The sequence below is a fragment of the Cinclus cinclus genome, chromosome 2 (assembly GCF_963662255.1).
Source record: "Cinclus cinclus chromosome 2, bCinCin1.1, whole genome shotgun sequence".
NCBI classification, from domain to species: domain Eukaryota; kingdom Metazoa; phylum Chordata; class Aves; order Passeriformes; family Cinclidae; genus Cinclus; species Cinclus cinclus.
Window position 1 is genome coordinate 16,872,842 of NC_085047.1, and position 27,733 is coordinate 16,900,574.

The 27,733-nt window shown below is 43.1% G+C and overlaps 1 protein-coding gene across 1 annotated transcript; it reads right to left on the reverse strand.

Annotated features, from left to right (window-relative positions):
* Positions 1-617: 617 nt before the first annotated feature.
* On the reverse strand, positions 618-27,143 carry CD96 (CD96 molecule). Its single transcript, XM_062512017.1, has 13 exons — positions 27,086-27,143; positions 23,778-24,203; positions 20,220-20,329; positions 18,556-18,778; positions 14,346-14,401; positions 12,319-12,409; positions 11,790-11,965; positions 10,557-10,611; positions 7,753-7,827; positions 5,829-5,903; positions 2,958-3,047; positions 1,778-1,901; positions 618-726 (listed from the first exon to the last, which is right to left on the reverse strand). The coding sequence occupies exons 1-13, from the start codon at positions 27,141-27,143 to the stop codon at positions 618-620; spliced, it is 1,668 nt and encodes a 555-aa protein (XP_062368001.1).
* Between the last annotated feature and the right edge of the window lie 590 nt (positions 27,144-27,733).

The following is a 27,733-nucleotide window of genomic DNA, read 5'->3' on the forward strand; positions in this document are numbered from 1 at the left end:
GCACCAGGCCTGCACCATGATCTTTCACCTCACCAACCACCCTCCATGATCCAGTACTGCAATCCCATGCCAAGAGCAGGCTATTTTCTTTCTGTGTATGGTGCTGATTTTTTCTTTTGATTTCACAGTGATAGAAAATGATATGCTGGGTTATGTTAGTTCACAGTAAAAAAAAAATAAAATTGCAAGAACAACTCATGTAGGTCTCAAAATCTTGTGTTCATCCACCATTTCCTGTGTAACTGTGGTGTCCGTATGGCAGAGCTGTCATCTCTATACATTTAATAGATGGACAAGCTTCAACACTCTTCAGTCAGGCTGGCAGAGTGATGTGTTAATCTGCTACCATGGACAAGATGGCAATTCCCCAGCGGATCACCCAATTCAAATTAAGCACATGTAATCTCACAGTGACACTCACTGTGCTGGTAACGTGGTGCATACATAGAGATAGACAGGATGAAAGGAGTGTCCCAAGGAGTGCTCAGCTTCCAAAATTAATGTCATGTAGGAGCTCTGAATTTTAATATGGGTCATAAACACCAAGCTCCTGTTCTAAAGGCAGAGCCTTTTTATGTGTCAGTCTTCTGTGTGCTACACAAGGGGTGCAGGTGATGTTACAGGTTTTCCAGTTCGTGGCAGGATGGAGGAGTCCCATCAGACTCTACCATGGACGTGTACTTTATTGGAGGTGGTGGTGGCTTGAAAGATGGAGGTCTGTTCATACTGAAATAGAAGAGAGAAAATGCTCTATCACACAAAAGTAGCATAAAAGATAGTTGTAAAATGTTCAAAGGAGGAGGTGAATTGGTACTAAGTCATTATAAACTCACCTGACATTAGCTCTTACATACTGTGACTTCCCTGAGTGTTTCAAAACTCCAACACACGTCCTGCTATTAATTTGGCTTTCTTAGCTCCCACCTCACCGTTTTACTTCATTCATGTTTTAAAAGAATAGAACATGGTCCTGATGAACCATTCAAAACCCTTGCACAGGCCTTTTGCTCACACTGATCTCTGAAAGTATATTTAAAGACTTGCACATTTTTGAGGGTCAATTTATAAATAAAAGTCCCATCTCAAATCAGTTAAAAAAAATAAATCTTGTTTTTACCTTTGATATACAGGATTTGCAGTTGTGTTTTCAGAGGGTTTTCTAGAATCATAGGTGATTAATTATAACTATGATTTTTGGAGTATTTTAGTAATGTTAGTAAGATTTAAAATAATTGTCTCTTAGATATTGCTTTCACCAGTAGATCTTGGAGTGCTTTAATAGGGAATCTAACTTTGGTAATAATTATAAACTCAATGCTTCTTTGACTGGGATTCAGTTTTGGGTAGCCTACTTTCACATATATTATTCAAAACTCAAATAGAGCTGCCCTAGAAGTACAATTTCATTAAAACATGTCCCCAAGTAACCATAGAAAATGAGAGAGCAAAAAGCAGCTGGCAGGGAGGCTAATAGAAAGGGGGGGCTCTGGGGACAAAAATTGACTGTTATTCTTCCCTGACAACCTGAAGCTGCACTGCAGCTCTTTTCTTATAGTTTATTTTAAATATAACCCACAAAACAGATGAAAGGACTGAGAACACTCCACTTTACATAGTGCTGTATGAAAAAAAAAAATAGCATTAGTGATCCATGTACTTAAAGGCCTTGTGTGCTGACCGTTGTCTCAAATGAAGAGGTGCAAACCCTAACAGCTGGGTTGGCTCTGCCCTCTGTGCCACCCCTCCCACCCCTGTGGCTCCATTGACTGGTACTTACATCTCTTTTTGGTACTGACACCATTTCCTGATGCCTAAAGCTACCAGAAAGCTGCAGAAGAGGAGCAGGACAGCCACCACTGTTGGCCAGGGGAAGTGACTGGCTTTGGTGTTCCTCCTGTCACCTGTAAGGGACACACAGAGCTCACCTGTTTCCTGAGAGAAGAGGGAGATCCAGGCTTGCTGCCTGTGGCTCGCTGCTCCCTGCCCTGCCCAGTGCTGGTGTTGGTGCAGCCCCTCGTCCCCAGGCTGAGGATCCCAAACTCGGAGCATTGCGGCTCTGGTTTATGAACTTAGCCCACTTTTGTTCTGACTGGGTGTGTGAGCTGATTTCAGCCACCCACTGGTTCGCTCGACAAGATTATTTAGGCACAGCCCAGAGAGCATTTTGTCCAAAACCCGTGGGCTTTCTCTGTTCCCCTGTGAGCTGCTCTTTGAGAAGCTGCAAGTCACAGTGCAGACGGGTACATCTGCCCACCCCAGCGCTCCTTCCCAGTGGTTCATTTTTCACACCACTGATACCAGACGCTGCCAGAACGTCTGGCCAAGGGCTCAGCTGCCTTTTGAGGTGAGCTCTTGTCAGCAGCACAGCATCCCAGTCCCATTCCAGCTGCCCCTCCCCACTGCAGTGCTGGGATTCCCTCCCCTTCCCCCTTCTGTGCAGCCATCCTTGGGGGTGCTGACAGAGGTGCCCTCAGGTCAGGGGTATGGAGCAGAAAAGGTGGAGCACAGTCCTCCTCCAGCTGCCAGAGGGTGCCAGAGACTTCCATGGGTGATGTGCCTCACTGTCACCTCCCGCTGTGCTGGCATCAGCACCCTGTGCAAGGCTGGCCACACTGGTGTGTCACCCAGGCTGGGTCTATCCCACCGTGGCAACCAGCACTGTGGCCAGTCCACCACGCTGCATGAGCCGTGAGATTTCCCTGGGGAGCAAGAGGGTCACTGGCCAAATTTTGCTGCTGGAAGAAAGCATGCACTGGAGCTTTGCTTTCAGATGGAGGGAGAAGGCTGGAATGCCAAAAGCCCGTGACAGCCTGTGGTATGAGGACACAACAGCTGTGACTCCTTTCATCTCTTGTCCCTTTTTTTGAAATCCCCTGGTCAAATGGACATGATGCTCCAGGTTTTGTGCTTCTGCAGTGGCATGCTAAAAGAAGAGGACTTGTAGGCTAATGTCTCACCAGTACTGTTCGGCAGGCTGCTGGTAGGAAAGAAATCTTTTTCTCTGGAAACTGAAATTGTCTGGTCTGTGATGCTGTAGGACAGGTTACCTACAAAGATATGGGCACAGAACATTTTTAGTAAGTTACTTGCTTTTAAAGAATGAAGGTTGTCTTTTGAACCCTCTGTTATTCACCCCACTGAAAACAGGAAATCAAATTCCAGGATCAGGGTGTACAAATTCACTTGGCAAGGTACCTACAACCTGGTGTTGGATAAAAAAATGTGCTTTTATCAAATTAAATATTATAAGAAGGGAAGGGAAGGGAAGGGAAGGGAAGGGAAGGGAAGGGAAGGGAAGGGAAGGGAAGGGAAGGGAAGGGAAGGGAAGGGAAGGGAAGGGAAGGGAAGGGAAGGGAAGGGAAAAAAAAAGGAAAAGAGAGAGAAGAAAGAAAGAAAGAAAGAAAGAAAGAAAGAAAGAAAGAAAGAAAGAAAGAAAGAAAGAAAGAAAGAAAGAAAGAAAGAAAGAAAGAAAGAAAGAAAGAAAGAAAGAAAAGAAAACCTGTTTAGATGTTCCAGTAAGACAGCATTGAGCTGGCTTTGAGCTGCACAGCTATTGTCTGGGAGAATGATAAGCTTTCTACCTCTTTGATGGTAATGAGAAACATAAAGATATTAAGTGGCTTAGCAGCAACATAAAGAGTCTGCCTTTGTCATGACTGAGCAAAACCTCAGTCTCCTCTGTCAAGTACTGTCTGAACCATGAAAATGATCTATCATCTGTCTATAGACAGGTTTTTTCCCCTCTCCAATACAGTTAAGCTACTGATGTTTAAGATCAGTGCTCCATAAGGATACCTTTCTGTTTTTCCTAGCCACCTCCACATTCACAGCTTCTGAAATAATAGCTAAAATACTCAACTAGACAATGTCACAACATTTCCAGAGCTCCCATGGCACTTCTGATGTGGGGATTCAGTGGTGGAATAATTCAACTTTGTACAAAAAGAAATAATGACCTTCAATTATCTTACAAGCCTGAACATATCTACTTCATTAGGCTCTACTGTGGCTATTGTGTAATCCTTGACTTTCTCTGATACAAACAACAGATGGAAACAGAGGAACCTGACAGTCCCTGATATAACTGCTGATTTATAAATCCAAGACAAAAACCCAGCTTTAAATGATGTTAATGACTAACCAGGCAGAACCAAGAAAATCTCTTTATTGTGGATGCTTACTGACTTTGACTGAAATTGAGAGTTCAAGAGTGTGTGTGTGTTTGTGTGTGTGTGTATGTATGTATGTGAGTACTAAAAAGATGTATGAAAATCAGTCCAATTTTAGGGCACTCTAAAAATTCACTGAAATTTTTGGATATTAATTCAGTTCTTTTCTACTTGCTTATTAGGAGTTTGATTTTATGTGAACAGGCATGACACATCTCACCTTTGTAAAATGCATGGCATTTTACAAAGTTATATACAAAAAAATAAAAAGGACATACACTTAGAGATCTGATAGCACTGTGTTCTATACAGCACATTGATGAGCACTACTTATTCTTATTTACATAATGGCTTGTGCTAGAGCATCCCAGGACCAAAATAATGGCAGTCACTGTTGTAGGAGCCCAGTGGCCCCAGGAAGCCACATGGATAGATGTGTGTGCCTCAGCAGGCTCCGTGGTGCCTGTGTGGTCTGAAACTGCCCTCAATTACAGCTGCTGCACCGAGGACCCTTCGGGGCCATTATCTCTTATCTGGTGTTCAGGCAGGCACAGATGTAGGGAAGCAGTGGCAGGGATGTGGGGATGAGTGGAGCAACACATGGTATCCCCTGCAAATAGCAGAGTAATTCAGCAGGTTTTTAGCAAAAATCCCAACCAGAAAGCTGTGCAAGAGGAGAACTGTGAAGCATTATAAGCTGTCACAAGGTTGTGGCATAAATGCATGGCTCTGGGTTGTACGAGGCTAGATGAGCACCAGACTGCTACCAAAAATACATTCACAACTTGGAAAGCAGCTGATAGATTTGTGCTGCAGCCAAAAGACAGCTCCCATGCAAATACAAAAGCACATTGACAGGTCCTGCCTGTTCCAAAAGCACAAAGGCAAACCAAGATGTTAAAAAAGAAGGTCACTTTGGGCTTTATACTGCTGAGCAGAGATTTTTCTAAAGAGAAAGACTAGTGAAAAAATATTCACCCTAGGGTTTCTTTTTTATTATTGATTTATTGATCTTTAATGAGGCTGTCTTTCAATGTTCTATTAGCCAGCCTTTATTACTCCACATTATCTCATTATTTCACTGCTGCTCTGTGATTTTATTTAGCTTCTCCAGCAATTTATTTCATCTATAAACTACCTTCAGCACTCACTGCATTTGCCTAGCAACTATCTCAATTGTAATATTATTAAAATAAATATGTCTAATGAAACCGAGATACTCAAATATTTTTTTCATTCCTCTTTTGCCACTGCAAATCCTTGACAGCTTGGAGACCCAAGCCTTTATCTTCTAACTCAGTGGGACTCAACAGGGAAATTGCTCCTGTGAAGTATTGAAAAATCTGGTACACATTACTCCACATGACTTTGGCCTCTGCTCAGACACAACTTTTCCATGCTTAGTAATAATTTTTGCATGGAAATGTGGTGACTCTCAACTAGCAGCTGAAAATAAACATGACAGAGCTAATGCTCTGAGAAAACCCATCAAAATTGAGGACCCGAGGACCTGCTGCTGTGTTTTTTGCAAGATGCTCCAGATTACTGTAGCTTTGCAACCCATCATTCACTAAACTGGTGCAACATTTCCACTCTGGCTTCGTAACTCCTCTGTTGCAGTCCTGTGAAGCACAGGAGACGTGCTGTCTCCTCTTGTGCTTGTTGCCAAAATCTCACTGAATGCTGTGGCACTTGTATAGACTTTTGCATCTGTGGTAGAAGTCAGTGCTCCTGCTAGAAAACCACACAATTTGTAAAAACTGCTTTAGGGAACTGTATCACTTGTTTTTCATTCCCCTCCCCCCTCTTTCTTCCCTGTTTTCCGGCTAATGAGGTCAAGTGGGTGTAGCCCACTACTCGAGATGCTGTCTACCCTCAGACAGGCACTACACAATGTTGTGTCTGGTTTGAAAGCCTATCACAAGCTAGAAACTCAAGAGGAGTTTTGCTGGCGTAGGTAAATAGACAAAACATTTGAAGCATTTTTATATTTCAGCTTAGTTTCAGGTGAACGTCAGGAGCTTGAGTGCACTGGCTTGTTTCTACCTGAAACCAGTAGAGCAATGAACATACATAAATAAGAATTTAGACCAGCTCCAGTGAAACAAAACTGGTTTCCAAACTAACAAAACGAAGTTTTGAAAAAGAATACAGGAGTCACACCTGCAATGTTTGATGCCAAAACGCAGCTTATTTAATATTTTCCTTTAAGCATTTTTTTATGTGCTAAGATTTCTAGAGCTCAGCTAGCTATTTATCTGGTATTCAAACATAGAGAGATGGTGTGTTGCACATAGACCTTCATTTTCCCAAGAGAACTATTTCACATTTACTAAAATGAGTCCATATTTCTTAACAACTTTTTTGGAAAAATATCAAGCTATCTGAACAAACTTGCAAAGGTGAACTGCAGGTGTAACTGATCACTCAAAGCCTAAAACATCTCTGGCTCAGTGATGGAGTGGTTGTGGAAGCTAAGCAAGACCAGGATACAGTTTTAGCAGCCTTGGTTTTGCTTCCCCTCTTCCTCCTCTTGCCTATAAAAAATGAACTCTTCTCTCATATCCATTCTCATGTCTTTTAGATTTTCATTGAAAACTTGTAAAATAACAGGAACTAATCCAAACCAGTAGACTAAAACAGAAGGCTTGGGCTTGGTGTCAAGTCTTGGCTGTAGCCCAGAGGATTTGCTCAAGAGCTGATGGGGGCACCAGTGTGAGGACCAGCAGTGAGCCGGAGAGGATAAGCACTAACCCAGGGCTGTCATGCCATGACTGGCACACGTTGGGACCAGTGGTTAAAAGAAAATTGCTTCCTGGGATACTTGCAGAAGAAAAATGGCTCAGATCCATCTTACATTATGAGTTTGACCTCATACCACCTGAGCCAGGGAATATGTATGATTCAGTGAGGAGAGTCCTCTCTCTTCATATTGAATATTTATGGCGTTTGTTGTGAATTTTTTTGTTGAGACAGAAGGGCTTTCAGTCCACTTGGACAAGCAACTCTGCTGTTCTGCTGTCAGCCAGGCAAGTGTCTCTGTTTTTGGGATGGAAAAGGCAGCGTGAGAAGCAGCAAACTTTCATTTCAATCTGTGTTCCTGCCTTGGTATATCTCAGTCAAGCCTCTGCAAGCCCCTGGGCTTTATGTTGAGTGATTCAGCTCCCAAGGAGAGCTCTTTTGGGGCAGGCCAAAGCCTTGTGTTTAGCATCTGCCTCCAGTACTCTATTTAGGTATGATATTTAACCAAAGACAATAGGTATTCTTCATAAACACTATAATAACACTTTGTAAACACTGATAACACTCAATGTCTGTTTGGTTGCCAAAATTAATGACTGTGCCCTAAACAGAGCATTAAAAAAAGATAAAATCAAGACAGTATTTTCTCATATATTTCTTCCTGAACTGTGGTTATGCTGACAGGGGTTAGTGTACTTCCTCGTGCATATAGCACTAGGAAAAGAACTTCAATGGACATTAAATTTCTTGCTTCAAAAAAAATAAGATGGTTATTGTGTTTACACGTCTTTCTTGTACATTGTTGAAGCAATAGAGGAAACAGTTTAATTCAATTGATTACCTTGTGTTGTGGAAGCAGGAGCCATATTTGCTTGACTTGTGAAATCCAGAGAGGCCACAGATGTTGACTGGTGCTCTAAAGACAGTTTACATGGTATCACATTTAGTCGATAGGTTCTCTAGAAAATAATGTTAATAAATCACAAAACAACCTAGATCAAAGAGCTTGCAGTAGCTGCTGGGTAAATGCAGACTGTGCAGCAGAAATCCTGCTGTGGGAGTTAAGGCTAAATGCTCAAAATGCATTTCACAACTCCAGCGGGCACTTGTAGGCAGCTGATATTATCAGTGCTGACTCTTTCCTGCTGGCTGACTGCAGGCATTGCTTATTTGTGCTTTTATGCACAGGGTTAATTTTGACTGCTGTGGGGTGGATTGTGCACTTGAATGTGGTGCTCCCCAGTTAAGCCAGGGCCTTGCCAGAAATAGTCCTTGACAAGGGGCCACAACTGTATCAGCCCAGAAGATCACCTGCTCTTGAGAGTTTTCCTCTCAATTGCTGAAAATAGTTTTATGCAATTATCCATATCCATGCTCTGGTAAAACAGAGTTAGTTATGTAATTAATGAACGGGAATGATGCCCTGCTGTTGGGTCGAGGGAAAGTGATGGCTTTTCTATCACATGCACCTCACTGTCACCACAGGACAGATTTATTTACAGTTTTATAGGCATATGATTCAATTTTATACAAATACGTAAGAATGATCTCTAATATTCAGCATGCCATTTTATGTGCTGTCCTAACATGGCAGTGTCAGCAAGATTTCTGTCAGATCTCTTCTTGGCTCACAAATTCCCAAGCATCATCACATTGGTGCTGTCTGTGCCAGAGCACACTGACCTTTGCCTGTTACAGCTCTGATTCTGTGTGCATGACATTTGGGCAGTGGTCAAGTAGAGATCCTACATATATTAAGTAATAAAGTATTTTTCCCCCTTACCTGAGGCTGTCATGACAGCTGATGTAAGTGTTGAGTTACCAAAGTCTATAAGAAATCAAAGCAAACATTCAGCATGAGAAAGGTGTTTATTCTGCTTTAGGAAAATGGGTGGTTGAAAGATTCAGGGGCAAGAAAGTGTATCACACCTAATTTCCAAATAAGTTTTCCATACACAACTCAGCCAAGTAGTCCAGAAGGAAACATGAAGCACCTAAGGTAACTGTACTGAGAAATCCCTAGGGAAACAAAAGTTTTGGGGAAAAAACTTTGGAGTCCCTGGCACCTCAGCTTAAAAAACAGAAATGAATCACATGGGTTTATTCCATGCAAAGAGGTGCACCATATTAGCACAGATGCTGAGATAACAATTATGACCTGGTGGTGGCACCTGCACAGTTTCATCCATAAGGCACTTCAGAGGCTGCAACTCTGAGAGGAAATTTCAGAGACACTGCACTGAAAAATGCTTACTGAGTCCTCAGAGAAGAGGAGGGGGAATTACTCCTGCTTATTAAAAACTGTTAACCACACAGGCAAGCTCAGCAGAGACACCATCCTGCCCAAGCAGCATATATGTCCTGAGATGTCTGTTTTCTTTCCTTTTTTTTTTTCTTTTCCTTTTTTTTTCCCCCGCAGGAGAGGCAAAGTACTCCCTGAGTAGGCCATGAGGATGGATTCTATCTCCCCAAAGAGGTCCATGATGCAAGTGATCTACTAACCTCATAAACTGCATTAGAAAAACATATCTGGGAAGGCAGCCAGAAAGTACCTCTGTCTGGTCAGGCATGTGTGGAGGGCACTGGGTGGTACTGGATCTTAGCACAGACAGGTAATCATCCACTCTGCAGCTGCTTTCCTGTGCTTTCCTTGCACCTCCTTTGGCTGCTGTTCTTCCATTTGCATTTCAGCTCAGCCTTGCCTGCACTAACAGGGATTTCACAGTAGCTGGCTGACATAAAGGGCTCCTTACCAAAGATGCAACAGGTCTGAAAACCAGAGCAGTGAGGCTCTTTGAGATGTGCCTGGCTCCCAGAGGGCTCTGCAGAGAGTGCAAGGTGAAGCAGGGTGGTGAACTGATGCAAGCTGCTAGGTTTCCCTTGAGAGTGCACCTTGCAGAGGCCACCAGAGGAAAAGTGTCCCTCTCTCAGGGCCCCCCAGTATCTGGGATGATTTTCTGGTGCCTAGTGGGGTATTGGCTGAGCCCCCAGGGCCTGCCTCAACCTGCACTTGCAGAATATTTTCCCACAAAACCCATACTTTTTCATGCCATCTACTTACAGCATTTCTCTGACACACTCGTGTAACCCCCTGCTAAAGTGCAGCTGCCTCCCATGCAGGGCAGAGCAAAGCAAACTGCTCCAGGAGAGATGTTTCCATAGGGCTTCAGCAGAGGTGTGGAGAGACCATTTAACCATCTGCAGTAAGCTAATAATAAGACAAACTTGCAGGGGAAGAGCAGGGATTTACCAAGTTTACATAAATTAAGAAACATCCTTTCAGTTCTTTACCATGGCAAAACTGTTGAGGGTCTTGGCTTTGTATTTAAGCAAAAGGTAGAACCTTTATAAGGGCTGTTATTTTTAATTATTGGTTCAGTACTGAAAGAGCTATATTCAAATGCCAGCTGAAACATTAGAAATAACATTAAGTGCCCCTCAAGGCTAGAGTTTAATTATGCTTGATTTTAATTAGAATAGATTACATCACCAAAATATTGTTTTATCGTATTTTCTCTGAAGTCAAAACTGCAGAAATGGGTTCATTATTACCCATTTAGAGTAGTAAATACTACAACAGCTTTAGGACATTATAAACACACCTCAAACATAACCCAAGTTATTTTATTTTCTAATTTATCCTACCATCTGAAACTGTGGTAGTAAAAACTTCAGCTGAGGCTTCATTAGACTTATTGTCCATAAAGGAAAAGAAAAAAAAAAAAAAGAGAAAGATAAAAGCAGTTCTTGAAAGTTGTTTTAAAGGTTGAAAATTTAGTTTGGGCTTGTGTCATACTGTGAAACTTTGCAGAAGATATGGCTGAGAGTTAATGTAATTCTTTCCTTTCTGTCACATCTAAATACTTCACAATTTTTACACAGAGTGGATGTATCTTAGCATTAGCATAGTCCGCAGGCAAGAAAACAGACTGCTTTAACTGACAGCTCTTCGATGTGAATACATTTCTAGAAAACTGCAAATTGGGGGAAATTAGTAATTTTAGAGAAAAAATTATGATTTATCTCCCTCCCCTCTGAAGCTGCGTTTCCAGAGGAGTAAGCTGTGGCTTCTGCAGTCTTACTTTGTGGAAAAACATATCAATAGGAATATACAGAGCCACAGGAGAACCCAGCTAAGCTGCAAGTAGTTGCCACGGTAGGTGATGTGCCCCTAGATGCTGCTAAGGGGTCAGCAGCTCAGCTGTATTGTCTGTCAGCAGGGAGCATACATAATTTAAAAAATTTAGAAAGGTATAAATATGCATTTGCACCTGAAGAGGAGACATGCACAAGAGGGTGTTAAAGGAAATCTGCGTGCCCTTGTCATCAGTCACCCTGCATCCTCAGAGGTGCTGCACTGCCAAGTCTCCTGCTTTCACCAAAAAAGCAGGACAGTATTTCTCCCCACTTACCTAATCATGTGGCTAATTCCTACAGCACAGGTTATAGGGGAGTTTCTCCACTATCCACAGAGGTGCAGCCTTTTGCATGTTTTATTGAAGGTGTGTTAACATAGCCCTGAGTCTGAGGACTTGATTTCCCAGGGAACCACAAGTGCTCCGTGAGAAACACAGGATTATAATAGTTCACTGGTGCTATGTGGCTATGCTAGAGTATTTTTGGGTATGGGAAGTACAGGAGGATTCTGCCCAAACAAACTGTGTCTTCTGTTTGTGCAGGAGTTTCTTAGCTCATTCAGAGGCTTGAGCAAAGATTTGAACCAAAAACCTGCCAGACAGTTCAAGCTGCATGATGAACTTGTACAAAAAAGCTTCTATGCTGCTGTTATTTCTTCAGTATTTTAAATAACAAGAGAATGTTAGAGAGTGTTTGGTGTTCTTAACCTTCTAGATGTGTCTTATCTATGAAAAACCTACCGAAGGAAACAAATATTTCTTCTGATGAAATATTCCTTGTTTCATTTCCCAGGAAGGGAAACAGACACACACATGAGAATGCCTTATGTGTCTCATGGGTCCTTTGCAACATCAGTGTTGATTTCAACTCATAGAAACCTTCACTGTCTTGCAAGTCTTCTTGTACCACAGAAATTTCTTGGGGAGAGAAAAAAAAAAGACCCTCTTGTTACACTCCAAACTATAAGTCAGAGCTGTGCAAAATACTGGTACTGGAAAGCAGGCTCATATAGCTGCAGGTTTCTTTGCTGAGACACTGTGAAAAATTTGGCAAGAATGGTGGGGTCATGCCAAACCAGAGTTCCCATCCCTGGCAGGGGGCTCTGGTCACAGCCATCTGCCAGCTCTTTCCTTTGAGGAGGCCTGGTGCTCTCCCCTTCAGCCAGCCAGACACCTGCAGGTTCCCTGGGGCAGGAGTGGGTAGCAGTCATGACTTTCCCCGGGAACCACTCCTGCAGCTGTGCTGTTTCCCTGTGGACAGGTTGTTTTACCTCCAGGCTGCTCCGTCAGGCTCGCTCTGTCCATGTACCACAGGAGCCTTGGCTTGGGAAATGCCTTCCTCACGACACAGCTCACATTAGGCTGTGGGGCAGCACAAGGCACTTGTTAGGTTACATATATACATATATTTATACACAAACACACACGCACATACATGTATGTATCTTAGGTGTGCTCCTGACATTTCCCTCCTGGCTGCCAAACTCCTGTATGGACAGTGCTTGCTTACTCACAGTCCTACTCTGGAAGGAAGCACTTGCTTCCTCTTTATTGTGTTGCTCACACACTCTCCTCATTTTTCTGATTGCAGACACTGTTGAATGAGAGCCCAGGGACACCCCCGTTTCCTTGGGTGTCAGGACTCCAAACCCCTGCAGTCCTGTGCTGTGGCTGGAGAGATGTAGAGTGACCCCTCCCACTCTCCTGCTCCCAGTGGCAAACACTCACATGGAAAAACACTGAACTGGTAATGGGCACAGTGTGTGTGAGGAGAACGAGACACTTTCTGATTGCCGTGTAAATCCTTTCTTCATTAGGCAGATGAAGAGTCATTTCCCATCAAAAAGACTGCCTAACCCAATGATATGTTGAATATACAAAACTGGATACCTTTCTAGCAGACACAGTATGTGAGAGATTTCCAGAAGTCGCAAGGAATTGGATACTTTAGACGCAGTAGTCCTGGTTCTATGCCAATTGTTCCAAAGAACAATAATTTGTGTGTTTGTGCTCAGTTTGATTTCTCAGCAAACAATAGATGGGCAGGACCTCAAAATCAAGGCTAGATGAAGGGTTGAACACTAGCAGGGTGAGAGGTTTCATCCTCATGCTGCCCAGACGTCCCCAAGTATGTTTATTTAGCAGGTTATGACACTGCTAAGTACTAAACATTGTTTTAAGAGAAATGGCCTTGTTCTTTTCAGCAAAAGAAAAAGGCATATGCTACTCATGCAACACAAACCTCTCTTGCTCCCTCATTCAAAGAAAGTGGTTCCCACATTTAGTTGAAAGCAAGCTTGATATATTGAAGGCAGCAGAAGTCAATCATTCAGTAGAAAGACTGAAAGTATCCAGCTGAAACTCTTTGCTTGCCATGGTAAACAGCACCTGAGCTTGTAGTGTAATTGCTTTCTCCTATTTTCGTCTTCATTATTCCCTTACTTTTCAGGCACTTTTAGGTCATAATACTTTCTAAATTCTTCCTATGAAGAAATGAAAATCTGACATCCTCCCTAGATTCAACCCCTGCAAGAAAAAGAAAAAGAAAAAGAAAAAGAAAAAGAAAAAGAAAAAGAAAAAGAAAAAGAAAAAGAAAAAAAAAGAAAAAGAAAGCAGAAAGGAGAAGTAAAGAAGTCGGCATTTGTTTGGAGGTGAGGAACAGACAGAGGCTCTTGGGGGAGTTTCTATTTCCCAGTCCTGTAGTCCAGTGCAGACAAAAGCCTGCAATGTCCAACACCACCCCCAGAAATAGGTCGCCAGGAAAGTTACACCAGTTTGCAGAACCCACTGACTCATGGATTGTGTGAAGTGGGTGGTTATGGATAGTACAAGGTTCTGCCTGCCCATGAGCTCTGTTCCCAAGGAAAGCCTGTTTGATCTGAGATACTTGCAGATCAGAAGCTTTGACTTGGAGAGATGGAACAGGAAGCAGAGCACCATTGCTAATAGCCAGAGATGCTTGCTAGTCAGTCATTTGAGACACAGAAAGGTTTTATGCCAAGCATGACCAGTGCAACTCAGCAGTCTTTTAGGTTTTGCCATTACCAAAACTAAAACAGAGGCCTGCACAACAAAGAAGTCCTTAGCTAGCTCTGGTTTGTGCTCACTGCTGTGGGGCTGGGAGTGGCTCAGGAGAGGGCTTAAGCACCTCCTGTTAACTCCGTGCCTTGCCTGCTGCCCAGTGAGCCAAGTCACTTCAGAAGTCCCTCCTGTGCCTCGTTCAACTCAGCTTGCCTGGCCCTGCTGGGGTGGCATGGTGGCAGTCACAGGCTTCACTCTTTGCTCCAAAATTGCTCACCTTCTGCGAGGTGTTGGCTGAGCCCTCCTGCAGGCTAATGAAGATCTCGGGATGAGCTGGAAAGCAAACATAAATGTATTAGTGAAATGGACACTGCAAATCACAGTAACAGCTTCTAAAAGCACTTAACAGCCTTGTTTCATAAGAAGAGTGGAAATTAAATCCTACCTCCAGCCACACATCAAGCAAGATAAAAGCGTGCACAGCTGCAATTAGAGGTGAAGGAAGTGGTTTACAAGAATGTATCAGCAGCTGTTGCCACAGAATCCAGGATGCATTACACCATCTACCCCAGCTAGGCTTGGGTGGCTTTGCTGGGGAAACAGTCTGAAACCATCCTGCAGACACAGCTCCAGCAGCAGAGCCACCCTTCCCACAAAATCGAACACAGCCCAGCTGCTGGCTCCTCTGTGTGCCTTCCAAAGGTGTCTCCAAAGGCTTTAGCCATCCCCCAAAATGTTGATGGATTTTGGGTGCCAGCTACCCACATGCTGTTGCCTGGGCAGACCTGTGACAGTGTCCCCCACAGATGCTTCGTGCCTTGCCAGGAAGCCCAGAGCCTGCCCCCATAGCAGAGCAGCAGGGCACTGCTGACCACAACCATATGAAGCAAAAAACTGTTTTCTTCTGGTATTGCAGCATTCTGGTTCTGGGTACAGCTGTATATTTATATTTATAGTTGTATAAATTAAAGCTGTAAGGTACCTTAAGCCTCTCTAAACTACGTTTCTAAACTGGCCATTGGGATGACTGGTTTGGAGCAATATTGACTGACTTGTTAAGTAAGGACTATTGAAACAGTTAATATATAACAAGTCTCAAAAGCCTCAGATAAATTGGCTCCTGGCTCTTTCTGAGCCCTGAAACTGGACTGGAAACAAGTGCTCTCCCTGAATTACTTAGGAGACCCAAAAATATTCGTCTTTCCAACATAAACTGAACTTTAATCTCTACCATTAATATAATTTTCTCTTTTTCTTACCGTGTTAATTGATATAGGACCACCTCAGTTAATTATATTCTCCCCTGAGGTGAACTATTCAGGTTTTCCTGTTGTTTTATACAGCTAATCCACCAAGGACTCTCCTGACTTTATTTTTAATTTCCATTTTTTTCTGCCTGATGTTACTAATGGATTCTGTCTAGGCATGACTTACATTTAATTATCATGGGCTTATGGTTTTCTGGACTTACGATACTTTTTTTTTTTTTAGTGGAATTTCCTCTTTTTTAAAAATCTCTTTTGGGTTTTGGAGGGTTTTTTTTTGCTTTTTTTGAGGGTGGACTGGGGTGGGGGTTATAGATTCTTCCTATCAGGAAATGAGTGTCCTAAGACTTCATTCTTTCTTCTCTGCCAAAACTATACAGATGGCAGTGAAGCTGGCAGAAGACAGGCAGACTTTTTCAGATACAGGGGAAAGTCTAGTATCCTCTAATCACTGCAGAAGTTGGCAGGGAGGTTAAATGATGTGTGATCTAGTGCATGCTCTTCCTTTTGTTTTTTTGGTTTTTTTTTTTAATGGGAATGGGTATGTTTTCCACACCTGTATTGAGCGCTGTCCTCTGCTTTCTCAGAAGATGTGTTTGCTGGGCAGCTGTTCTGGCAGGCAGCTCTCATGCATAGCTGTAATAGATCTTTTCCAATTAACATCTCAGCCCCTGTTAACACTTTGACATTCATTCATCTTGCTAGGATATTTACCAATGTTTTGGATCTAGCAGAAATTCAATATTTAGTTCAGTAGTTTATGCTGCTGAGCTTTACTCTTACAAAAAGGGGAAATCACTATTTGGCAGAGTTAGACATGAAAAGGCCATACCTTTTCACAGAAGTTTGTATCTAAAAGAACTCTGCTCTGGAAGAGAAATACTTTAAAGTATTTTAATCCAAAAACACCCTCTTAAAAAAGGCTATCTTGATTGAATGTCTGTTTTAACCCAATGTACCAAGACTCTCAGCTTCCTTGAGAGATCTTTCCATGCCTTCTCCATCCTCTCTGGTCCAATTCTCAGCCCCACTTGGGTCACCTCAAGAGACTGAGGGAACACTACTTGGAACTCCTCAGACTTGGCCTGACCCTGTGGTATTTAGCCCTGCCTGAAGTATTTTTCAGAGGGATCCTGCACGAGGAGTTTCCCTCTCCTGTCCTACACAGCTCTGTGCTGCAGGAGCTGCCTGCCCTCCCTGCCCTACTTTAAAGCCACCCAGCCTGAGGGGTTTGATTGCATAAGTGTTTGGGTGACAGGGGAGATACTGGCTTGCCAAGATGGTAAAACCTCCCCAGGTTTTAACTGGCCTTTTTTCCCTGCTGTGTCCTTGCTAGTGGATGACAGATACAACCACCATAAGGTGCTGCTGACTTTGTAGGCATATACCACTTTCAGGTTCTGTTCCACCCATTTGAGGCTGGGTCTTACTACCAGAACACAAATTCTCATTTCTTTATTCTCTGGTCAGCACAAGGAACAAGACAGGTGCTGCCATCTGAAAGGGTTCTTTGTCCCCCAGATGTCACCAAGAGAGGGCTGGATTATTCTGGGCAGTGTCTGTACCAGTGCTGCACAGGGATGTGGGCTGGCTCAGGGCAGGCTCTAAGCCCTCTGCTCTTGATCTCTCCTGCTGCTGCAGCACAAGAGAGTAAATGGAGAAAGGCTGGGGTAGTGCAATCATACATGGCATGACGTCAGCAAATGGTAACAGGAAAGAGAGACAGGGTGCAAAAGAGTTATTTCACTTGTGAAATTCAGACATGAAAGGGCTAGGAGCAGAAAAGCACACTTTCTCCGAGTGGTGGACTTAACTTACCTGAGGTCTGAGAGAGTTTCCTCAGCACCTACTGCAAACCTCGGGGCTCTCAGGGTGCCCCTGCACCCAGCTCTGCCCTTGGGACCCCTGTGAGAGAGGCTGGTGGCACAACACCCTGGTCCAAAGCCAGCCAGCACTTACTGGGAAATGCAGACTGTTCACCACCAAGGGACACAGCTGCTCTCTCTGGTTTGCCTCTCTACCTTGCTGTACTGATATTCTGATGTGGGTTTATGCACAGCTAAGCACACATCTCGCAGTAATTCAGAGAAAAAGCCAAATAAAGCATCCTCTTAGTAAGAGACACGCAAATCTAGGCAAGAGCATCAGCAGTGATGAAAGGGAGAGAATTCAAGTACATTGGTATCCTTGAATGATTACCCAGGTAACACTATTGCTATTTGAGAAATGTTGATTTGAAAAAGTGTCTGAATCATGCAAACGCAAGAGGAGGTTTCAGATCATTAACTTCTATTTTTATTTCTTTTACATCAGTGACCAACAGCCCCCAGACACATTTTGCTTTTTTTTCAGCTTTTTTTTCAGCTCCCTGTTGAACCTTTCTTTGAATTTGCAGCATCAGCCTTGAATGGCCATGCCACCCTCAAGATGTGGGCTTCCTTGGACAGGTCAGCTACAGTCAAGGGGCTTTTGACAATCCCAGTATTTAATACTTATTTACTTTCAGAGCTTTGGAAATATGTTTTCCAGACCAACAGATCTCTAAAGAGAAAATAAAGCCTGGCTTTCAAGTGGGTAGCAATTTTCTGATTCAGTTGTACCTTAGTGATAGTAGAGCAGTTTCTCAGCCACTTGAAATGGAACAAAGCAAGTAACAAAAGATGGAGAAGGCTTACAAAATAAAATGCCAGACCACCAATTTGAAACCCCCACCAGGACCCTCATTCCCAGAGCCAGAGCCTTTGGCAGCAGTTGAATGTCACATGCCTTTGAGGATGTGATTTTGCTACAGCTGCAGTCCCAAACTGCTTACTAAATTTTGGCCATGATTTCCTAATGGCAGACAGCATGGTCATTGGGACACAGAGATCTTGATGACCAGTATGGTTCCCTGTAACCCAGAACTTCCCAACACAAACCTACACATCAGGGTGAGATTCTTGTCATGTGCATGACAGTAAGACTGATATATGTGCAATGAATCTGCTATTTTTTTCCTGCCAGAAATTGAAGGAATGAGCTCAAATTCTTCTAAGAACTCCAGGGTTATTTACTAACATTTTATGTCATTGCAGATAAAAAAATGACAAGGTAAATATGTTTCTATTTTAAAAAAAACAACCAACCCAGTATCTGTCAAAAGTTATTGGTTTCAGAATGAGACAGGAGTGTCTCCTTTCCAAGTGCAAGGCAGCAGGCAGTTGGCATAAGCCAACCCCTTACCAAATACTCTCACAGTGGTGCTGCTCTTCTGGACTCTCTCTGGGTGGTACAGCACGTGGCAGGAAAAGACTCTGCCATCATCAGTGATTTTGGTGGGGAAAACCTTTAGGGTGTAGTTGAAACCTAGGAGGACTCTTTGCCCATATAGCAAGCTGCTGTTCCTGTACACAGCAGGACAGGAGGGCTCCTTGGTCACAAGTTCCTCTTTCCTTCCATTTTCACCCTGTGTACAGAAAAATCCACAAAGTTGTGAAGTCTGGACACACACACACAGAAATATCTTTGTTAGCTAGCTCTATTCCCACTATGAAAATCTTCCCTTGCACATTTTGTAGTAAGTGGACATTTGCAACATCTGGTATTTTTTTTTCCAAATATATTCTCTGTCAGAACTTCAGTACCAAGAGCAGTCATCATCTTGACAATAAAATATGGAATAAATAGCTGTGTCTTGTGAGTCCTGATCTCTGTAGCCTGCAGAGAGAGCAACAGAGGTGCCTTCTCACTGTACCAGTCTTTAAGTTATGCTGAACATCCCATACATATTAAATACTGCTGAATTTTCAAGGAAGACTTTGCTCTTTTAGAATGTTAAGTAGAAAGAAGCCTGATAATAATAACAACTAAAATTTGTCTCTCTTATTGTGTGTGTGGCAGCCAGCCTTGGCTATAAGTACAGCCAGCATGTCCTGGACATCTGTGCCTCAGTACCTATTTGCAAGCTTTGTATGATGCATGGCAACCCACATTTATCATTGTGCTGACCTCTGTTTTTTTTCTCTTTCCTCGGCTACTTTGTAGAGAGAACTTGCAAAGTAAAAGAAGGGCGTTCCCTACAAAAGTATTTAAAATTTTAATGTTAAGAATGACCTGCATAAGGGAGATCTAAATGGATAATGAACCAGGAGAGAAGGTTGAAAAACCTAAACTATTTGAAGTCACCTTTAAGGAAATTCTCAACAGTTACAGATTCACAGTGGCAACATATATAAATGACCAGGCAAAGCTCAAGGACACTGCTCACTGATACTTATCTGTACACACTGAAATTAATGCTAAAAGGTTACATTAAAACATGCATATAAATATTTATACAGAAAGTCAGATAAAGTACAAAAATACAGGAAGCTTCATATCTGACAGAAAACTGCTTAAAAATAGTTTTTTCATGTGGTTAGTTTGATAACTGGGTTTGCACATCTTCAGTGGCGTCTGTGATGCAGAGGGTCACAAAACCAAAAACATTAGCCAGTACCTTTCTTTTCTATGTCAAAGCAGCCTGATATCTCACTATCCTTCACAGTTGCCATGTATTTTTCACATACTAAAGCTTCACTACAGAAAAACTCACTGGAAATCCAACACAAGAAATATTTTAGTTTTGTTATATGAGCCACTTTCCCTAGACCCCCTCTGTATGTGCCCCTGAAAAATTCAAAGCAATTAAGATGGCATTTTTCCTCTTTGTTTCCTTAACAGCTATTATTTATTTTGCAACCTTATGGTTGTACTTTTCCCCTTTATTATTACAGTCTCATATGACTGATAAGTTTTTTAGCAGATTCTGCAGGCAGGACACAGTAGAGTAGAACATTTTCATTTCAATCCGCAGAAATACTCTATAGTTCTTTCTGAACTTTCTATCTGAGATGAAAAATACTTACCACTAGCCATTTCAAAGGATAAGTGGACAAATTTTCTGAGGTCGCGTCCTCAAGGCATGGAATTTCTAAAGTCTGCTTTAACCACACTTTCTTCAGGTAGTGCCTCTCCTCTTTTACCATTGGAACGACACCAACAACAAAACCCAAGAGGGAAAATCAGAAACATGATGTTCACTGTGCTTTGAAAACCAATGCTGACTAGTCTTCTATTCAAGGAACAGGCACTTTTTTGGTTTAGAAGGTAACTGTAATTTTTTGACCATTAGCCCTAGACACATTTTTAAAGTGAAAGTCCTGCATCTGATTCTAGTTGCAGTTTCATGACTCAATTCACAGAATTACCTGAATTTTTTGATTTTCTTAACTGAAGGATCACGATGTCTGCTTTTGGAGCTGAGAATAATTTCAAGCTTCAATTTTTATCTTACAATTTTTTTTTTCTGTGGCAATAAACCTTCACATCAATTTTAGAAACCTCTATTTCCTTTTCTCTGAAGATATCTGCAGACCTTTTCACTAAGCAAGCTATTCAGCACGTCAGTTAGGGTAAGATTAACCCTGTTTTTCAGTGTAAGTGCTTCTTTTGTTATTTTCCAACCTTCCCACTGCCACAAAACTTGTCACTCTTTCCTTTCTCATCCATCTCAAAAGCCATTTCACCACCTCCTACCCTACCCATTGTCAATCCAGGGCTCCATCCAGCTGTGGAGGATGGGCAGAGTGGTGCAGTGAACAGTGCACTTCTGCGGCCCAGATGTTGGGTCTGTGAGTGTGCACGTTTGTATTTGAGCAGGAAGAGCAGTGGTGGTGGGTGGGAGATGCTGTGAGCGCCATGCTCAGCACTGACCTCCCTGATCCCTGGCCACGGGGCAGGCCGGGGTGGGGCACGTCCTGCCATCCTCCCTGCCCTCAGACCTGCCTTCCCTCTTCCCTGGAGGCAAGGCACCAGCACACACCACAGGGACACCCCTCAGCCCTGCTCCCCTGGTAGCTCTGGCTTGCATGTTGAGCTAGAACAGATATGTATTTCATTTATTTCTTATCTTGAGGGGAGTGAGAATATCCAGCAGTCCCAGACTGCCATGTTATTTGTCAGTGGGGACTTTCTGGTGACTGTAACTTCCTTTGTACCTGGCACCTGAGCACAGAGCAATGGTGCCAGCACTCAGCCTGTGGCACAGAGATGGGAAGAAAGGCAGTGCCCTGAGCTGTGCCCGGGAGAGCCAGCAGCAGAAGCAGCTTCCCTCCAGTGTCCCTGAGAGTGAAGAACTTCAGAAGCCAGCTCTTGCAGAAGGACACAGAGTGCAGAACCCCTGACAGGACTGGACAGCGCAGAGAGGATAATGAAAGGATAAAGCAAGTAAATCTATAGTTTCTCCAAGAACAAAACTGTACAGAAGATGTTGCTGGGACAAACCACCATGCAAAAATGTTGTGCAGAATACAAGTGTGGAGATAAGTAGTCACCCCAGGAGTTCAGCCTGGAAACCTCTTCTGCCGACTCTCACAGTCACATGTCCCAGCTGCTTGCTTCCTCCTCCCATCTCTGACTCCCATCTCCATTAACAGCCTGTTGGCTAAAGTTCTCTGTGTCTGTCTGTCTGTCCTATGAAGGCCTGCTGCTCTGTGAGCTTTTTACAAGTTGAGTGCATCTGAAATGTAAATGAAAACTGTATTTCATTATAGACTATCACCTTTATCCATCCCACTCATAGTCTGGACTAAGGTTTTTTACCTTCTTTTGAGTCAAAGTGGTTCATTGCAAAAGATCTGGTTACCTTAAAATACAAACCTGCTAAAGGTAGCAAAGTCAATTTTTTAGTTCTCTCTACCAAGCAGTCATCAGTAGCACAGCTTTGCTATATCTTGTAGTTACTGAAAAAAACACAATTACGCTGATATGAACAAGGACTGCTTACACTGTAGACAGCAATAACAGAATTGAAACCTGTCTGTATCAACCAAGGCCAGAGAAAAGAAGCAATGCCTGATTAGCACAGTTACTGTACTAAGGAAGAGACAGAGACACTTTGCATGAAGAGCAGAAAATGCGGGAGGGTTTCACAGGGTTACCAGCACGGTTTGTACCTCACTGCACTCCCTTTGATCCCTCTGCCCTGAGGAGCACAGAGAAATTCCAAAAGGGTAGCCTACCACAACACACTCCCATACAGTGGGTGGAGTGGCAGCTTCAGCTTTGGCACAATTATTCAGTGTGCACTGTTTAAACACACCCATCCTCTGGGAGTTGGGCAGAGGTGCCCACTCTCACTCTGCCTCTGTGAGTTCACCAGGGCAGGCAGGTGCTGCAGGGTTGCCCCAGATGCGTCTCCAGGGTAACAGCACCAAAATGCTTGGAGCCACTGCCGTGCAGGGGCCATCAGTGTTAAACATCCCTGAGTATGAGTCTTGCACAGGACCTCCTCTTGCTGCAGGAGCAGCATGCTCCAGCGAGGGGACTACCAGTCTGGCCTTGTGATGGAGGGAAAAGGGCAGTGGGAGCACACCCAAATACCCCCAAAATAACCTGCACCCACCCTGCTCCTGACTCTTGAATGTCTGCTGTGTCTACAGCCCTGGGCACAAGCAGAGTGAACAGGTTGGCCTTGCAGCTCTGAACTGACACAGTGCCAGGTTTGTTGCATTTACTTTACTCCTCCTTGAGCTGTTAGCAGAAACCTGAGTCAGAAAGATGTTTCTGGGGTCATCAAATCCAGTTCCCCATGTGCACAACAAGAAGCTTGCTCAACACCCCTGCCAAGTTCCATCCTCACAGCAGCTTGGGCTTTCCCCCTCACTGCTGACACTAAATAGCTGTTCCCAAAGCTCCCACGCTGACAGTTGCCACTGTTGTTTAATTTGTTGTCAAATCCATTCTCATCTGATTTAAATAAATTTGTTCCTTTACCAGGATAATTTAAATATCCTCCCTGAAGTTCACACTCTCCCCTGAGGCTTACTTACCAAGAGCAGTCATGCTGCTCTCCAGCTTTCTTTTGCCTGACAGAAGCAGCCAAATCTCCATTCCTGTGATTCTCCTAAGCAATTACCTGCTTTGCTCCAGTGTGTTTTTGGTGGTGGAGATACACATCCTTCCATGAGGCTAGCACCCAGCATGCCCTGCAGATGCCAGGCCTCAGCCTCCATCAGACAAGGGGGTTTTCTCTTTCTGGTGCCCAGTGCTGCACACCCACAGCAGCAGCACAACATGGTTTGAAGATCCAACATCCTTATACCATCCTTATATCCAACGTCCCACCATATCCTGAGCTGCTCACCCAGTCTCCTCCACAAGGTTTCTCCAAAATGAAAATGCAGCAACTGCCCACCTCACCAGCTTTTTTTTGCTTCACTGTCTAACTTTTTATTCCACCAAACATATAAGGTTTCTTAATCACGAGTTGGATAAAACAGCTAAAGAGTTCCTGGTAAATAGGAAGCTGTATGAACAACATTCAGTGGCACCACTGTAAATCCCAAACAAGTCACCATGACGAAGAAATGTTAATCTGTCCTGATATTTCCCCCCACCCCAAATTCTCATTCACAATCTCTTACCTTCTGCCTTGACAGTAAGTTGAATTTTCGCAGCCTTTGTCCCGTATGGGTAAGTAGCAAAAATGCATTCGTACTGCCCAGTAAGGGACACGGTAACATTTTCCAGATGCAGAGCCCACCAGCTGCATTCAGACGTGGCATTTGGATTGGTGGAACACAAGGACCCTGTGTCATCCCCACCGCAGCACCTCCTTGTGCTGAAGGACACTGAGAAGTTGTAAGGAGCCTCAGAAAATGTGAAGTAATGGGTGCCATAGGTGGAGTGATGTACAGCTATTTTGGTAGACGGGCTGCCATCAGTCTTGGACCACTGTGTCTGGATGACGTGGGTGGTGTGCAGTTTTGGCAACATGCATGTCAAGGTCACGTCAGTACCTGGCAGCGCATGGACCGCTTCTGTCTGGGTAATGACATCTGCAGTCTGGCCTTAAAAACAAACAGGATCATTTTCGGTGCAAGTAATGTTTAAACAAAGCTTTTCCTAGTCCATCTTTGACATGATTTGGTGCCTTGGCCAGCAAGAAGCTTTGCAGCAAATCTCCACCAGTACAGACTGCAAAGAGAAACTGGGAGGGCAAATGCATGTGTGTTTGGAAGAGGCCAGGGAGGTCCTGTCACATTTGTGGGAAAGAAATGAGAGCTCTGAGGGCCTCTGTGAAAATGAAAATCTTTCAAGTAATATAAATAAAGCAGAAGCTGGGTGAAGTTATTCCCCAGTTCTTTTTGCAAGAACAAATGAGCTATCCCTGCTGGCTAATTCCCTGCACCATCCCCCAGTCCATTGCCTTTGTGGCTTCAGCAGAGAAAGCCATTCTCCATGTTACTTAACAGCTCCTGCATGTCCTAAAGGAGTGTCTGTCTCAGTGTCAGAGAGAGCTGCTCTGGTGTGTGTGGCTTCTTCCTCAATTAATTTCATAAAGCAGGTGGCAGTCCTTAGTGTGCTATATAAAGGAGTAATGGATCGATGAAATGAAGGGGCTTTCAGCAGGAGCCTGTACCACTTGGTTTAGCTGCTGTTGTAGTAGAATTGATTTATATCCTTTTCTCCCTCCTATGAGTAAGAGCCTTGTAGTCCCCAAACCCCTGAATGCAACGCACTGACAAACTCAAGGAGATGAAGAATTTATGGAGGGGGTTGTTGCAGTGAGAAGAGTAATCAATCACTCCCAGAGAGCTATACACAAAAAGTCCCTTTTCCAAAAGGACATGCAGGTCCACAGAAAAAATACGAGTTGTGCAATTGTCCTTAGGTTGACAACTTGTTGCCCCCCATTTACATTCCATCTTATCCTCCCTGTGTATCATAACATCCCTGTATATTTGCTTTGGGAATTTGACCTGAAGTCCTGCCAGCTGCAAGCGCCCACTGCTCACCTTCTTTACTTGGAAGTTTACTTGGTACCAATTCCTTTGCTTTGACATTTGCTCTGCTGGGTGGTACATGGCTCTGGGGCTCCTGGACCAGGAGGAGCCCTGCCAGGGCTCAGGCATCCTCAGTTGTGCTGCAGTGTGCCCCACACTCCTCCAGCTCAGCCAGGAAGGAGCCAGGCAGGGACCATGTGCCCCCTCAGCTGTGGCTTGATGGGGAAAAGGCACTAGGGCAGAGTGACACATCCCCACATCTCCTATTTGGTACCTGTCCATTGAAGGGTGACATGGACACTTGGAGACTAGATGTGTGGAGAACAAAGCTACTGAATGGCCACGGCCAACATTAACCTCTGCTGTTTCATTGTTGCGTGTGTTCTGCTCATCTTTTTACTTTTATTCTAAAAGATGTGATGATGTAAGAGGGTAAATAAAAATAAGCCTGAATGACAAGTCTCACAGCCTTGTGCTGAAAGAAAAATTACTAAAACTATTTTTGTCAGTCTAAGGAGCTTATTATAGGAAATGCTCTCTGATTTCATCACAAGTTTTGCACCAGTAAAAGTTAGGGAAAAAGCAATTAGGAATCTTGCAATCAAGACTATCAAGCTAAAGACACAGCATTTTTTCTCTTATATTCACGCTGTTGCTGCCTTAGGTCTAAGGATCATATAGAGAATGCCTATGAAGAATCACTTGAATGATTTATATTGAGTTAAAATATATATGTAGAAACAACATTTTAATTAGCATTATTTCTTAGTAGCATAGCACATTAGATTATTTTAACTGAAAACATTTTGTGCAAAAGTGTTCTTTTTGCTAGCATCTCAATATAAGTAATCTCATTTTATGTCAACTTCGTTTTCAAAATCAAATAGTGTCCATTAGTGCATACCTGTGCTCCAACTGAAATTTCTTAGAGTAACTCTCAGACATTTAGGTGTCTGATCTTCACAAAGGGCACAGAGGCCTCCACTTTCACCTTTGAGTGACTTCAGAGAGGATTTCATCCTCAGGGTTAAAAAAAACCTCAAGTTCCTATTTTTCTGTAATTGCTATTTATTTCTTACATGTGCATGTTTTGAAGCTTCTCTTCCTTTCTTTGCACTTAAGATTTCCTATTTTCTATGAATACACATATGAATTATTTTTATTTTAAGAACCAGTTTGCCTCAGTGATGTAAAAAAAAGAACAGCCTATTGCAGATTGTGAGATCCATCCTTCCATGCTAGTCAAATACATAGATTTTTTCCCCTTCTTAACTGGAAAATTGCATACCCTACAATATTGTTCTTCCTAGCTGGTAATAATTATTCCTACATTTATCATGGTCGGAATTTTGGAGGGGTGGCAGCGGGGGCTTGTGAACATCATACTTTTTCTTGGTTTTCCTCAGATTGCTTTTGTCTTAAATTCCCTCTGACAAAGATGCAACCCTCCTTAGTCAACTTTTCTGAGTGTTTTACTTGAATAACAAACTTGTTTCTCCAGATATTAGCACATGAGGTTAGGTGAAGAGGGAGGGAAGATTTTGTTTAAGGGTTTGCACCCCTCACAATTTGCTCTTGCCTTGAAGTGTTTCAATTCTTCCTCTCTCTGCATACACGGGTATGTATGACAGAGAGGTATTTTTTATTTTCCCACTGAAAGCAGTTCTCCTTTTGGCCCACACATTGCCCTAACTTCAAGTGAGCTCATCTCAGTGATTATTCTGGCAGGTTAGGCTTATTGAAATAAGTAGTCTGCTACTCAGCACAAGCCATTTACTTCTCACTAGCTGCACATTCTAACTAACTAAAGTTATTACAAAGTTGTCAGGAAATAGAAAATCACTGCCAGTAGCTACAGCTCATCCGAGTGAGACCCACCAATCCCAGCCTGCCCCTCACCACCCTCCACCATAAACTGAGTCAAGGTGTCCCCCTGACACTCTTACCTGTGACACTGGGCACTGAGAGCAAAAAAAAGAGAGAGAAGAGCCACCTTGCTTCCATCTTCACCTGATGAAGTTCTGGTGAATATGTAGCTCTCTTGGTGCTCCCTCAGAAAAGGAAGTTGAAGTGGCCTGCCCTATGCAGACAGGCAGATGTGCAGCAAAGTCACTCAGCATCACTTCAAAGAAATGCTTCATTAAACTGAAAGCATCAGTTTCCTGTCAGAGTGATAAAATAAGCACATCTTGTGAAAGCTTTAAGACAAAACCATTACCTACATTTTAGCCCACGTTGAAGACCAATTATTTTTCCTTTGTGTTTTCAGATTAACTCAGAGTAAGCAGTTTACTGGTTTATACACTTGCAAAAACATGACAAGTACCTAAGTTTGAATATATGATTTTTGGGGATATGGTTTAAGGGTGATTATAGTGGTGCCAGATTAGCTGTTGGAATTGTTCTCGAAGGTCTCTTTCAGCCCTGATGATTCTGTGTGTTCTGTGTACTATATGGTAGATAGCATAGAAAAAAGCTGATTTTCTTATTCCTTCGTTTCCTTCCTGCGCTAGTCTCACATGTACTATTTCTGTACTCTCTACTCAGTATCTTTAAAAAACACAGCAAAACATCAAAAACAATCTCCAGAAATT

Coding starts and splice junctions, on each gene's coding strand:
- CD96 (XM_062512017.1), bottom strand. CDS start 27,143: ATGGAAGCAAGGTGGCTCTTCTCTCTCTTTTTTTTGCTCTCAGTGCCC. Junction 18,779..20,219: donor ATCCTTTGAAATGGCTAGTG/GTAAGTATTTTT, acceptor TTCTGTACACAG/GGTGAAAATGGAAGGAAAGA. Junction 1,902..2,957: donor CAGCCTGCCGAACAGTACTG/GTGAGACATTAG, acceptor TGTCCCTTACAG/GTGACAGGAGGAACACCAAA.